General features: G+C 41.6%; 1 protein-coding gene across 1 annotated transcript; it reads left to right on the top strand.

Moving 5' to 3' along the window:
• Positions 1-259: 259 nt before the first annotated feature.
• On the top strand, positions 260-9077 carry LAMP2 (lysosomal associated membrane protein 2). The gene is made up of 9 exons (XM_082061612.1): positions 260-413; positions 1252-1370; positions 1892-2105; positions 2736-2897; positions 3668-3885; positions 4417-4536; positions 4800-4878; positions 5662-5829; positions 6676-9077. The coding sequence occupies exons 1-9, from the start codon at positions 356-358 to the stop codon at positions 6813-6815; spliced, it is 1278 nt and encodes a 425-aa protein (XP_081917738.1). The 5' UTR covers positions 260-355; the 3' UTR covers positions 6816-9077.
• Positions 9078-15790: the final 6713 nt, after the last annotated feature.

Genomic DNA, 15790 nt, shown 5'->3' with positions numbered 1-15790 from the left:
TCTGCTGCTCTGCACCACCAACTTAAATATTTAGGTCAATTTAACCTATTTCTTTCCCCTTCTTATTTATTGTAAACATAGAAAATATCTTAATTATTTAAGAGTATTTATTAATTATTTAAGGGTCCCGCCGGCGCTCCCGGGCCGGCAGCGGCGGCTCGGCACCGACCCGCCGCCCGCCCGAGGCAGCGCTGAGCGAGCGTTCTGTCCGCGACCCATTGAATCGAGGTCCGGGCGCGGCGATTGGCGGCGCACGGGTGGCCCCGCCCCTCTCGTCACATGACCGGTGGCGAGGCCCTGCTGTCGCCCGCTCGCCGCCGTCGCTCGCCCCTCGCTGCCGCTGGGTGTCCCGGACATGGAGCCGCGCTGCCGCTCCCCCGCCTGCCTGCTCCTCCTGCTGCTCGGCGCCTGCGGTGAGCGCGGCGGGGCCGGCCCGGGCCCGCGGATGGCGCCGGGCCTGCGGGCGGCCGTCTCGGGGGGTGGGCAGGTGTCGCACGTGACGCGGCGTCGGGCGCTGCCGGGGCGCGGGCGGGCCCGGGGCCGCCTCAGCGCGGCGGCGGCTTCCCCGGGGCGGCCCCGGGGCCGGGCCGCGCTGTCACCCGCGGGAGGGGAGCGGGGCCTGCCGGGGCCCTGCTGTTTCCGCCGCTGGGATGGCGTCGGGGCCGCGGGCCGGGCTGCGGGCACAGCCCCTGGGGCCGCAGCCGCCGGTGACCTGCGTGCGCGGGTCCTGTGAGCGCGGAGCTGCGGGGGCAACGGTCACAGCGGCGCGCAGCGAGACCGGCCGAGGTTCACAGGGTCAAAAACACAACGGCTGTTAAATACTTCTCTGGAAACGTAAAGGGAATTTAACGCCCGTGTCTGTCGAGCCAGGAATTGCGCAAACACGGTGAAGTGTCACCGCAGAGGGCTCGGCTTGGCCCGCCCCGCGCTCAAACACAATGGGAACCCCCGGTGTCCAGGCAGCACGGGCAGCGCTGTGTTCCCCTCCGGTTTGCTCGGTGTGTCACCTGAGCGCTGACAGCTTACATTGATAGTCCCTGTCGGGCAAAGAGACCGTAAAGCATTCTCTGAGCGTTCGCGCTGCGCTTCCTAGTTTTAATACTTTTTAGAAATCTCGCTACTCTTTCACTGCCGGGCAAATTGAATCCAGCCCTGAAACGGTTTACTGCTTTGTAATGAGCTGTCCTCTTAAGTTGCTCTAGAAAATGAAGTAAGAGCGATGTCTTACTAGCTAATAGTCATATCTTACAGGTTTTTTCCAGTCCTATGCAGTAGAAATAGAAGTAAAGGATGCCTCTAATACTACGTGCCTGTATGCAAAATGGATGATGAAATTCTTGATACGATATGAAACAAACAGTAGTGATTATGTAAGTATTTGGAGGCGACTTTTGTTGAGAACTGTACTTTGTCCTGGGTAGAAGTTTAAGTACACTCTTTTGCCTAAGGCATTTGATTTTTGAACCTGTTTTTTTTAATTACTAAATCAGTTGTTAAGAGTATTCCTAAATATTCATGTTTAAAACAAAGCATAAATTCTCAATTAATAATGCAAATGACTGAAAGTGCCATGTTGCACTTGCTTAAATGGCATACTGGTCACACTTGATGGCTTTTGTGTATCACTGTAGTAATGCTCTTAGCCCAAATAGTAAGTGTAAATAGCACGGTCAAGATTTATAGCCAAGTTAGATTGGACTTTGGAACTTGAACCTGATATGGCTCCTTTCTCAGTCGGATGTCAGGGACCTTTTTTTGTAGTTTTGTAGAATGGCCTGTAATGAGCACACTAATCTTGTGCAAGGTTCAGTCTGACTCAGCAGGTTCATAACGTTGTCATGGGGAAGAACTGCTATCCATGAAAATGTTTGAAATTACCCTTTTCTTTTAGAAAAACATAACCTTGGATTTGCCATCCAATGTGACACACGATGGAAGCGTCTGCGGCAATGACACACAAGCTGCACTTGTGGCATTGCAGTTTGGAGAAGGTCACTCTTGGAGCAATAACTTTACAAAAACCAATGAAACTTACCAGGGGGATTTTGTCACATTTACCTACAACACTAATGATACTGCTGTATTTCCTGATGCGAAAAGAAAAGGTAATATCCAGTGTAGAATCCTGCTTAATAAACAGTCTTGGCCATAAGCGTCAGATCTTGCGTACCTAGCCTCGGTTGGCTTTTTCGAAATTAGAAGGACTGATAATGTATCTAATGACTTCTGTGCCATATGCTGCCTAACTGTTGTTTGTCATACCTGCCTACTGGGTAAGAATATATACTAGTTAGCATCACTGAACATATAATTCCTTTAAGTGGAAAGGAAGGAGAAGGTTAACTATTTGAACAGCCTTGATCTGCAAGGTGCTGCTAGAACAGAACAGGCATATGGAAGATTCCTTTTAGCATGTACTACTTCACCTGCCACCTAGCAAAGCACTGCAGCCTTAGGCTTTCCCTGTACTCGTACCTACTAATAGTAGTTTGTGGTTTTTTTCCTTAAAAACGAAGTAAAAAGGTTCACTTCCTAATGTCTAATTCTGAAAACTTGGTTACTTCTCTGTATTTGTCACTTCAGATCAGGACACATTGGTAAAACATTTAAGAGAAGTTAGGATTGTTAAACTTAATTATCTCTTACTCTTTGTCTCATGGAATGATATAAAACATAACACTACATATGAATGTTCTCGCAATTCATAAAACATTAAAATTTGTACTTTTTTGTAGGACCAATTACCGTTGTTGTAAAGGATACTATGCTTCCAGTTCACCTGAATAACGTCTACGTGTGTCATAATGCTGACTCTTTTGAAACAGAAAACGTAGTACAGATTTTCTGGAATGTTACGTTGCAGGCTTTTGTTCAGAATGGCACAATCAGTAAAAAAGGTGAGAATTTTATTTTGTGAATGAGCTTTTTTGTATTGTACCTTAGTGCACAGAGCAGAGTTCCATAATAAAAAAATCTACTAGCTCTGAGATGCGCTGTGCTGAATAATATTCATGTAAATATCCTTTAGTACATCTTTTATTTTTCTTGGAAAAATAGGTTAGTAGAATAGATTTAGTAGTATATAGTAATGTAGATTGTTCCCATGCCAAGGGGGTCATCTAATAAATTGTGTGTTCCAGTAATCGGGGTATTAAAAATAAGTACTTGAGAACTATTGCTGCTGACTAGATCAAGGTTTTTAACTGCCTGCCTTCCATTTTCAGTGGCAGCCTATGCTTTTTCGTTTAAATCATCCAGAGCCTGTTGTCTTATCTTATAGCTCAGCTACTTGAGAGATAAGCACATCATCCAGCTACATGTAGCTTACCTAGGGTTGCTGACTTTGTTTACAGCAGATCCATATCCCACTTCTGTAACCACTTAGCTATCTTTGTCCGTGTGTTTCGCTTCCGTGTGTTGGAGGTAGGTAGTACTGCATATGCTACGTGGATTTAAAACTGTGGGCATTACAGAATTTCTGAGAGTAAGTGATAGCTGTAAATTGTTTGGAATACTGTGCTGTAGTGCTGAGCGTGAGACTTCCAACTTGATTAGCAGACTCCTTAGATTTCAACAGAGAAATCGGTGTCTGTATTGAACTGACCTCTGAGTCAGGAGACTTGAATAACATTTCAGTGCTGAAATGGTGGTTAAAATTTCTTTTCAGAGTCCAGATGTCGTGCCGACACACCTACTTCTGCACCTACCGTTCTGCCTACTGTTGCCAATGTAACTACTGCATCTACCAGCACTTTATCACCCACTCCAACCTCTGCGCCCAAACCTGTGGAGAATCCAGACACAGGAAACTATTCTCTGAAAAGTGGAAATAAAACTTGTCTTCTGGCTACTGTGGGGCTGCAGCTGAATGTTTCCAAAGACAAGGTGCTTGTCTTCTATTTTAGAAGAGTAGAAAGGTTGCTGTAGTTATTTGGTGTGAAATGTGAGTACAGGGTGTTTGCTTCATACACTGCTGGTCGTCCAGAACCGCTTCTAAGTATTATACATAGCACCTCTCTGATGTCAGAGCAGTATCGTGGCATAATACCTATCTTCAAAACCTTATGTGGATTCAACATAACTCATTCCCAGGAATACCTCTAACAGCATTAAAAGCCTAGAACTTTCTGAGCTGTTAATGCCGTTAGTCCCTGCAGATACTGTCTTTCCCCACAGAGGGTGCCAAAGCGAACCTGTTGTATTAGGTCAGCAAAATAAGACTTCACTGGGTGATTTGTTTGCGTCAGTATTGCCAGCACGCAAGCTTAGCTTGAGTAGCCTTGGTTCAGTGGCACCCAGGCTCAGTCCTCCTGCAGTCATATTCACAACAAGCTTTTCTAGCCTAAGACTACTGACTAGAACAACGTGTTCCTAGTGGCAGCTGAGTGTCTGTGACGTGCGGTGTCTGTATTTCAGCCTGTTCTGATCAACATCAATCCAAAGACGACTACTGCAGATGGTACATGTGGCAACACAACAGCTACTCTGAGACTGAATGATGGAAACAGCACTTCAATTGCTTTCACGTTTGTTGTTGTAAGTAACTTGTTTTATATTAAACTAAGTTCCACAGTGTTGCATGATGATCACTCCTGGTGAAATCCTTCTGCTGGCGGTCGGCTGTTCCCAGATGGGAAGCAGAACTGGCTAGCTGACGGGCTCAAGAGAAATCCAGAGTTGGGTAAAAGTTGTAGAAGATGTAAGACTGAGGTAAATGTGTTAGACTTTGTAAAGCATGTGTTCTTAAAGTTAAAAATGCAAAATTGCACGCTGACAGTTGTTTCTTGCCTTTTAAACAGAGAAATACAAGTGCAAATGTACCAAAATTTTATCTGAAAGAGGTGAATGTTACACTGCTCAACCATCTGAATGGTTCTGGTAAGCAATGGTATTTGTCTTAAAGCAAGTATAAGCTTTTAGCCAATGTATGTATCTATAAAATACTTCTGACTTATTTTTTTTTCAATGCTATTCCTGGTTACTGTTACTTCCTACTTTTAGCCTTTATGTTGGTAGGAACAAATCATTGAGCAGAAATGGCTGTGAGAGTTACTTTAAACAGCAGTGTGGGATCATTGTCTTTTCCTGAAACTTCTGCTGATGGGCTCTCTTATTCTGCGGTAAACTTATATAAATTAAGAGGGCTTCTTTGTAACTGTTTTCAGTAACATGATTTTTTTTCAAGGATGAAATACAGTTGTATCGATTCTGAAGCGTATTGTTTTTCCTAAACCAGCTGTTGTCTTCTTTGATTGAAGATGCTGCTGTATCTTCCAACCATTTCTACTTAACTCTCACTGGGAAAAGAGACCAGTCCTTCAAAAACTAAAATATACATTTTTCCAAAATAAAAGTTTTTTTTTTTAGAGTTGCTTGTCAATGCTACTGCAGTTAAATTGCAAATCTGCAATGCTGGGATGAGTGGAGGTACCAGGAAAGCCTGATGTCCTGTCTGTATGGAGGATGTATGGAGGACAGGTTACTGCTAAGTACTGTAAAAACTTCAGTGCTAGATGTCTTTAGGTTGAGTAGATCAGTCACACTTCAGACTACTTTGTTTTTCAGAGTAGTCAGTGTTGAAAAGTTTGTCCCTCTAGATTCAGCTCCTCGGTTGTAGTAGTAGGCATGCAAATCTCCTTTTATTTTTTTTCCTTTGTTTAGTCATTTCAAATGCAGATAACAACAATTTCAGCAAGTGGGATACTTTCCTTGGTAGTTCTTATATGTGCCGAAAAGAGCAAACTCTTGAGATTAATGAAAATCTTCAAATACATACTTTCAATCTATGGATTCAACCATTCCTTGTGAAGGAAAATAAATTCTCTACAGGTAAGAGTTTTTGTTAATTTTTGCGATGCTTGCGATGTTAGGCACAAGTGCTTTGTTTTTTAAGATCTTGTTCTGTTGTCTGGGGTTCTGGGTGGTTTTTGTGTTTTGATTTGGTTTTTTACATACATGGAATGCAGAGTTCTGAGAGTGACATTCAAGTTCAAGGAAAGCTTTGTTCTCACTTAAAAAATGTCTGCTAAGTTCTCCTTCCTAAAACTTGAAGGAGCGAGGGGCACTGAAAAGGGACTGAAACATTGCCTTGCAGAATAGGTTACAAGTTTTGTGACATCATCTTGACATGCAGTTTTTTGTAGCTTGAATGTATAAGAAAATGAGGCAAAACTTTAGCACTTTGGTAATACCATTAGATGTTTCCTTTGTTTTTACCTGTCAGTCTAAGGAACAGGAGTATTGGGGGGAAAAATGAACTGACAGAGGTTCTTTCAGGGCAGTCTTGAATATCCAGAACTAAAGAAGGATTCTAAAATGTCTGTTTGCTGCGTTGTTCTGGTCTTGTCTGGGGAAACTGGAATGGCTTAAATGACCTTTCTTGATCTTTAGTGTAACTTGATCTTTGTACTTAATGATAATACTTGCAGCACAGTCTTTATTACTAAACTGGTCTGTAGGCAAACAGACTGAGTGCAATATTTTGAACTTTTTTTAGGCAGAGGTAAATTAACTCCCCAAATGTATGCAGAGTCAAGAGTATTTATCTTAATATGTTCTAAAGAGTTAGGTTCCCTTTCACTCTGTAGTTAAGTTGCAGTTAGCTTCCTTATTCTCCCAATTATATAGTATTCTGTTTTTATTTATTCCTTGTTGCAACCTTTTTCTCACCTACAGCCCACGAGTGTTCGCTGGATGATGACAGCATTCTGGTCCCAATTGTAGTTGGTGCTTCACTTGCTTGCTTGATTGCCATTATAGTGGTTGCTTACATAATTGGCAGAAGAAAAAGCTATGCTGGATATCAAACTTTGTGAATCTAAATGTGATTCCTGTTCTGATTTCACTCTAAACAAAGCAAGTGCAAGTTCTGAAGTCTAAAAAAGACCCCAACCTTAAGAATAATTACTAGCCGCAGCTGACTGGAGTTGAGAAACAAAGAACGTTTATCTCAGATGAAGCAGAACTACGTTTTTAGTTTTCCTGCTCTAAGAAGATGACGTGGGTTTTGTAGCTGTTTCGAAGATGTCAAATATTGGAATTGCTAGGCTAAGGATTTTATCTTGCAAAAACCTTGAAGTGTTTAGGATTTATTTCTGCTTTTTACAAATTGTAGCCTGAAACGAGATTGCATCTTAAACTGATATGCATTGCGCAACTCCCGGAATAGCATAGAATTTGTACTTGCTTCTCTCCTCTGCGTTTCTTAGTTGTTGTCATAACTGATGGTTAAGCTGGAAGCATTGGTCACTATGTTGACTTGTATAGTATTTAACAAGGATTGTACAACGCCCAGTTACAACTTTGTTTTTCATATAATTGAACTTCAGGCTGAACTTAAGTCATTCTTGAAGTGGCAGCAGTAACTTACTTAGCTGTGACAGAATTTGAGTAGTTTACTCCTGCCTTGGTGTGGTTTCAGGAATCATTCCTATAACCTGCCTGTACAAACAAAATGGGTGACATACTTGCCAAATGGTGGATGAATAGGAAGACTTCAGTGCTGTTTCCAAATGCTTTCAAAAGAGAAATTACTGTTAGGCACTGAATTCTTCATCACTTATTATATCCTGGCAATCATCTAAAATAGTCAACTGAGGCAGAGTTCTGCTAAACTAATGCAAGTTTGTTTTTTTTGTTGGCATCAGTTTAAAGGGAATAACCTTTGTAAAAATTCCAGAACTTCAAAGTGCACTTAACTTTATATTACGCTCTGCACAGAACTGGTCTGTCTTGTTCCTTTGAATGACCACTGTTTAAAGATGATCTCATTTAATAAGCCAGGATCTGTTGTTGCAGCTTCAGCTGTCTTTAAATCTTCATCTCGAATGGTTCTCTGCCAGTCAAAATTCACATTATAACTGCTCGCCATTGGCATTCTGAATGTTTAATGTGCTTTGTGTTTGATCGTTTGCTGTGTAGCACTTATTAATGTTAAGAATGCAAAAGCCAAGTAAGTCTGAGGTGGACCCACTACATCTGGTTTCGTTTGCTGTATGGAAAGGATAACTAGCTTAAAAAACGCAGCGCAACTGCACCGTTCTTGAACCGCAGCTCAATAGAGACCAACCATTGCCGCACAACTTTCCTCTGGCCTCCCTTTGTCATACATAGTTTTTACTGCATGGAAAAAAAGAAGTCTCTTAGACTTCTGGGTAAGTGTGATTTTTTTGCGTATGTCATAACATGAGCTGCCTAAACTACTTATTTAATGAGCATAACATTGTCTCCTCCTTTAGAATGAGTTCAGCCTGCATCAAAGCTGGTTTAGTGCTTTACTAGTGTTCTCTAGGGTTGTAGAGGTGTCTGTGGCATGTTTGTATACAAATCATACGATACACTTCTTTCAGTAATTTTTTTTCTGAAAACAGTTTACTTTTGACACTAGCCAAGGAAGCAAGTATAAGTGGATAATGCTTACTCTAGCTTGTAGTCTACAACTTTCATTTTGCATCAGTTACTGAAATTCACTTTAATGAAAGTGGAGAACTACTATAAGTTTAATCTTGAAACAGGCTTTCAGACTACCCATTTTAATTAAAAAAGTTGATCTAATGACTTTCTTATTAATGTACCCTCAAATGCAGGAGTTCATATAGATTTTTAGTGTTTTCATGCGTGATACTCAGCAGCACCAGTTACATATGCATTTCTGTTAAGGAGTAGTTAGCACACGGCATTCATTTGACCATGCACATTTTTGAGCTGTGCACAGTTTCCAAGTGACAGTATAGAAGATTAGTGCGAACTGCTCCCAAAAGTCAACAAGACTGGAAGTATCTTTGCAAGAACCTGCAACTGAATCTTCATTTGCAAGTGTATTGGCTCAGAGTTTAAAATACTCCTAGACGGATGTGCCGGTAACTGGTTCAAAAAAAATCTGAGTTATAAAACCACTAGTTTTCCTGTATATATATTGCTCTGTAGGGAACTGTCAACCTGTTTAATGTGTGCTCTAAATAATAAAGATTGTTCTATTTCTTAAGGAAACTTGTTCATGTTTTTTAACTGATTTGAAACCAGACACCTTGTACTCTCCTTTTTAAAGAAAATAAACTACATGAGTAAGGTCAACTTCAGTCAGTCTATATCTGAGATTCTCTTAAGTAGCTGGTCATGGTGCTCCTCAGTGCTTGGTTTTGCAGCACGTTCTGAAGTGTGCCTGGGTACAGCCCGCTAGCAGAAGACAGCTTGGGAACTAACTGGGACACTGTACATCTGGTTCATCGTTAGAAACGTGCTTGTAAACTTCTGTGTCAGTTATAGCTCCATCCAGACGAGATGATTTTGTGATTGATTTTGCCAGTCATCTTAAATTGCTGCACAGCTGTGAATGGCTCAGTTTCTTCTTGCGGTCATCCTGGAAGATGAAATTGGTCTCCACATTCAGAAGTGGGAAAGCTTTAGGGAGCCTTTGGGGAACTGGTTAGTAGCTGCATCCTCTACGGTAGAAGCTGCGTTGATACCATCTGTGCTGCCAGTTCTGGTAACAGTACTACTATATACTTTTTTCTGCAGCGAGAGGGACACAGTGTTCCCTTTTACCGTCCTTCTTTCTGGCCCATCCTGTCAACTCTGTGGTCAGATGACAAGAGAAAAAGTGTGGTCTAATCCCTTTCTTCTTGGTTCTAACCTGTGCTGCCTGTATAATTCTGTTAAAGCTACCTTCACATCTGCTACACAAAGTCAAAATAGCCTTAGCACCTTCCTGAAGTGTAAGCTGAAGTCTGCTGAAGCTTTTTTAATGTGAAGAAAAACACAAGTATTTTAATGGGCTCTTGTTAGAGAGCTTGGCAGTGAGGTTCAGAAGGATTTAAATCAGTCAAAGTGAATTTAAACTACAATGGCACTGCAGGTATTACATTTCTGTCAAATTATCAGAGTAAGTCAGTCTGCAAGAGTCTGTGACAAAACTGGGAACAAGCAGGAGTTACTGCTGTCCTGGGATAAGTGTGAAGACTTTTATTGTCAAAGCATTATGATTTTTACTGTAATTTTATCTCCAGTATTGTCTGTCCTGGAGACTTGCAGTGAGTATCTAGGCACTGAAAGACTGGACTTTGTGGTGTACAGGAATGATAAATCTACAGTAATATGCAGGTACATGCTCCTCAAGAGAGTCTGTCATGGAATTTCGAGTGTGCTAGTTCTGATGTTTGGGAAGGGGAACTGTTGCTATTGTATTTTGGGGAGTGGGAGGAGGTCAGGGTTATGTGTATGACTGACTGATGTCCTGTTGGGGAAAGGTGTAACTTCTAAATAATTAGAGGGGGATTATAGTCTTAAGTACTTTTATATAAATGCATTTTTTTCCCCCAGAATTGCCCTTTTTCTATTTAGCTGAAGACTGCAGCTTAGAGGCAGACAACGTGTACCCATTGCAGTACAGAGCAGGTTTGGGAAGGTTAGGTGTCCTAGTACTTACTGGCTTATTCTGGTTACAAGAAAGGTTATAATGCTCGATAGGGGTAGTTTTAAAATGGGAAAGAAACCTGAACTCCAAAGACGGCTTGCTGGCCGAGTCAGGCAAACCGTTTGTTAAAAACAAACCTGCTTAAGCCATGACAATACATTCTGTATCATTTCTTATGGCCAAACGTAACAACTTAGCCAGAGTATGTTCTAGTTCATAATAAACTGATGAATGAAATCCAGTTCTTCAAAAATACGGCACTTTTAATTTCAGAATATTGAAGATATGCAGTGGCACTATGTGAATAAAAATAGTTTTGTTCTGGTGTGCGGAAGCGGCATTTAACTTGGGTGTGCTTGCAGATGTCCAATGTGCATCATCTGTCATAGACCTCAGTTTGTTCTGATTACTATTCACCATGCCTTATATACAGTTTACTAAATATTAAAACTATCTTCTGAGATACCAAGATTTCTGATCTTGTAGCTTAAAGATGCCATGCTGTTATAGTAGTTAGTCCTCAGAAGCAGCTTTTCCAGCTAGTGAATGCCTTTTTACTTTTTAAATTTACTACGGTATTCTCTGTGGTATAGCATACACCCATAAAACTACACAATTTTGGGCTATTTGTTTCATCTCATGATTGGAATTAAAAGGCAGGATAGCTTTTATACTGGGCCAAGATTTCTGATGATTTTGAATGGAGACTCATTGAAGCAAAGATGTTGGAAAAGCCGTTCCCCCTGGCCTGAACACGGAGTCTGGTTGTCACGGGGCACACTTACCCCGTTCTGCGTTTGAAGACACTTAGAGCTGCTGAGCAGGGTACAGAACCCACGCATGGACAGACGTGTGCACAGAATGCAGAGGTGCAAAGGACGGGATGTTCCTGGTATGAAGCGTTGAACTCTTTATCCTGGGAATTCCTCGTGGCAATGCCATAACGCGATGCGTATTGAAGCCACCTGCTTCCTTTAAAAAGAGAAAGGGAATTCCTGTGGCTGCCTGCTGGGCACCTTTCATCCTTAGAAAATTCACTCGTGTTTAGTATTAATGACCCATTATCCAGCACGTAGTAATTAAATTACGTACATTGATCTTCAGTGAACAAAGATGGCTAAACGTAAAATGTAGTTCTGTTTTTAAGATGCTGAAACGCTTTCTCAGTAGTCAGAATATTTTGAAATAGCTCACCGTATAAGGTACATATTTCCTTTTCTCTTTTTGTTCTTTCCCATCCAAGCGTTGCTCTGCTTGGCACTAGATGCCTTCAGATTGTCCAAGTTCAGTATTTTCAGGTGCTGAACCTCCGCGTGTGTTCTTTCCTCTTAGCCCAAGGCTTTGCGGAGCCTTTTGTGAACAGGTAGTGGCACGTGTGTGCTGAGCTGCAGTGAGCCAAATCGAGATGGTAAATTGCCTACAATTAAGCCTGATTCAGCTACGTGCTCAAAAATATTCACTTAAAACAACAGCGAACTTGTGCTAAAGCATTGAATGTGTGCATGGCGCTTACTCTGCTCTAAAATAAACTCAAGCAAAAGAGGTTTTAAAAGGAGCTTTGCTGTATGAAAAGCATGGTGGTGAAGCACCCGGCGGTGTTGAAGCAGGATATGGTCTGCACTGGGTGGTACCAAGATGCATTGCCCAGTTCAAAATCAGTTCCCAGAGCTGTTTGCTAATTGTTGTATGAGTGTTTGTATCAGCAGGGAGTTCCTCGCTTATTTTACAATCTATATATTAAAAGCCACTGTAGCATTACAGCTGTCTCTTCCTTTTTTTGTCTCCTGTGTTGATTTTGGTAAGGTCCAGTTCATTCTCAGCTGGAACTGGTAATACTTTTATTGTATTTGGATTGAAAATAAAGTTATTCACCCAAAGAGGCTCAGTGTTTTCCATTCGGCGCTTTCCCCATACCTATATTTGCAGTCTCTCGTGGGTTTTGGTAAATTTCTGCTTTGTTACTTGGTTTGCCGTCTGTTATTTCTCTTCATGCCCAGAGAACCTGGAGAAGTGCTGGTGATCTGGGGGTCTGGTCACGCCAATGATACACCAGTCCGTCTTTTTTGGTGCTACATTGCTGTGAACTCAGCTGTGATCAGCTCCGGCTGCTGCTTTGTCCTGTGTTTCTAACCTGGCTGGACTGCTTGCTAGAGGAAGATGAGATTAAACATACCAATCAGAAGCAGTATGTTACCAATACAAAGGGTGTGTGTAGTATATATGTTTAAAGGAGTCGAATCTTTCAATTCTTTACTCAATACTGATTTTACTTTAGATGCATTGTGCCTAATACCGTGTAAGTTCTCAAAAGCGTCTGTTTTCTTGTTGCTTTCTGTGGTTTCTAGTGCTTTATTTCCTTTACTAACTCATTCTCTCTTGGTTTTGTTTGTCTTCTTTCTGCAGCTGAAGAATGCTTTGCTGATTCTGACCTGAACTTTCTTATTCCCATCGCAGTGGGCATGGCGCTTGGCTTCCTTATCATTCTTGTCTTTATATCTTATATCATTGGAAGAAGAAAAAGTCGTACTGGCTACCAGTCTGTATAATCTCTTAATTCTGTCTCTGCCACCTTCCCTGCTCTTCTCATTTTCCCAGCATCCCTGATCATCCCCTTAAAATAAATTCATAATTTCTTTATAAAAAACAAACTAAAAACCCATGATGGAACAACGTACAATGAGTCTGAAGATGAGTTGCAGAATTACTTGAAGCTACTGTATGATTTTGGAGAGTGTTCTGAGTGCCACAGAATTGAGTAGGGTTGATGTGTGTCCGCGTGAGAAAGGTGATTGTTCTGCATAAAGAAGGCATCTATGGAACTTCATTTCTGCTGTTTAATCTTTTTCTACAAGAAACTTTCTAGTTGCATACAGCTTATCTCAGATAACGCTCAAGCTCAAACCATAATCACAGGTCTGAATGCCGTGTAGAAAGGGAGTGTACCTGCAATGGGAAAATGAATACCGAGCTCTTAACAGATGTTGCTTGGGAACTTGGCATATGGCTGTTGTCTTTTCTCATTAGCAGCTTGTTCTTGTGAATCAGTCTGGATTTCCTGTTCCTTCTGAATGTAAAGGTAGTACCTGATCTCACTAATAAACTAATATAATATGAGAAGAACATCTGATTCTTCTAGTAAATTAATCTGTTTAACATCAGTTTGGAGAAGTTGATTGTCAATGTGTGTTCAATAACTTTGCACTGGCATGAGGTCTTTAATGTCTTTGTTCACTAAGATAAGGCTCAGTCCTGGAGAGCTGTCACTGCTCAGAAAAGCCAACAGTCTGCTGAAGGAAACGTGTCCTGTGCTATTTTGACTGTGTTTTCTCTTTTGTTCTGAGCTGAATTGTGAAATGGGGGTGGGAGGCTGGAATTCCCCTGGCTGCAGTTTGTCTCGGCTTTGCTTCTGTGCACGTAAATGAAGCCCAGCGTTTGAGCGCTGCTCCGCGTGAGACTCGAGAGCAGTGTGAGAGCTCTCAAAGAGCAAGAACACAGATTGTTCAGAGGTTCCTGCAGTTCCTTTGGGCAGCTTTCACAGGTTAACAGGGCGTCACTGAAAAGCTGTGATCTAGGAATGCAAGTGAGATATGAAACCAGTCTGTTTTACTAGAATTAGTCTGGTTTTAACCTCCTAATATTATTAGTCTCTCAAAACAAAAATGTTGAATAGTGTAAGAGCACAACATTTCTAGTATGAGGAATGCTGATCATAAAGAAGAAATTAATATATACATATATATATATATATAGTGAAGAAAGTGACTTCCAAAGGAATAAGATCTGACTTGTTTGAAGATACTTTCTTTGTTATTAATACCATACCTTTTGCAACTCTCTGTTCCACATCTAAACTGCACCAAAATAGAAGCTGGTCGTTTGTGGTTGTGTTCTGCTCCGTTCCCATCAGGTTCATGTTGACAGGATGAAAGAATCCTCTTGCTCTTTCAGCCGCTTTGGACCATCTTGGTAAAGCCCTGGTTTCCAGGCGCGGGGCAGCGCGGGGGCTGCCGGGTGTGCAGAGCTGCTGAGGGCACGCAGCGTTTCTGTCCTCTGCAGCACGTGTTTGCTAAAGCTACTTCAATATTCAATCTCTTTGTGCATTGAGCCTGTGCCTACACTGTCGGGAAAGCACCTTCTGTAATTCACATGCACACAGGAGACAGCGCTGGTGTTTAAGTAACTCACAGTAGCTATATAATCAAGGAAGGGAGATTTCAAAAGAGTTGTTTTGATGATTGAGAAACACCTGTATGTTCAATTATTCTTGTCCTCACTGTGACCAAAGATAAGCTTTACCCGAATCTGACAATGCTGATTTTTGTACTGCAAATGGGCTCTTCAACCAAGTTGTCTTTTTTTTAGGAGTGTACCTTAACGCCGCTGAGTTGGACTGTGTGCGTTGGTTGTCTCGGTGTTTTGTGTTGCACCTTTGCTCTCACAATACTTGATTTCCCAGCGTAGCAAATGGTGAATTATTTTGAGACTGGCAATTTGTGAGTAACATGCTTGTCAGAATGTGTCGCTTCTCTGCTGCCAGCAGATGGATTCCATCCATGGTTTCATGCTCAGATTGCAGATCAAAGTATTTTGCATCACTTTTGCTATGCTATTTCAGTGAAATGTGGTCATTTCCTTGATGCACATATATATATATTTTATATATACCTATAAAATATTTTTGGGGCTTCAGCAGAAGTCAATAAATGAGCCAGCACTTCAAGGTTGTTGTAGCATGAAGAGTGCTGTATACAATTTGCCAAATCTTGAAATGTCTGTAACAAGTATGCTGAAAGCAGAATATGTGTATGGAAAATAAAATTAACTACAGTGTTCATAAAGCTTTGTTTTAGTGTAAGTAGACACACGTGCCATTTCCGGGAACTTTTCTAACAAGATTGTCAGTGTCCCTGGAGCTGGATGTTGGTGGGGAAACAGAAACTTTTGCCTCAAATCTGTTCACACATTTACATCCCAATTAGCTGATCTTCCTTTGTTGTTTGGATCAAAGCATGGGTCTGACATCTGCTAAAGGACCAGCTGCTTCATGGATCCTTCCAATGGGCAGATAGGGAAGAGATATAAATAAAGTTTTGTCCTATTGCTAGCTGGGGAGCTGGTAATTTCATGGCCTAAAGCCTGCAGGGTTTGGTTTCCTTTCAGGATCCTACAGAAATGCAGATGTTTTTTAAAAGTTAAAGCAATTGGCAGGTGGGGAAATGTTTGTGGGTTTCACTTATTTCTGATATAGGAGAAATTGCCTCTACCATGGCAGCATCTTCCGCAGCAGAAGCCAGTTCCTGTAGATCAGAACATGCCCCTTTGGGTAAGTCGTGCCGGCAGAGTGATTGTGTTGTCCTAGTTCTGTCAGTGCCGCATGAA

The sequence above is a fragment of the Streptopelia decaocto genome (genome assembly GCF_964273445.1).
Source record: "Streptopelia decaocto genome assembly, chromosome: 10".
In the NCBI taxonomy this organism is placed as follows: domain Eukaryota; kingdom Metazoa; phylum Chordata; class Aves; order Columbiformes; family Columbidae; genus Streptopelia; species Streptopelia decaocto.
The sequence above is the reverse complement of the archived record's forward strand: the minus strand, read 5'-3'. Positions and strand labels throughout refer to the sequence as shown.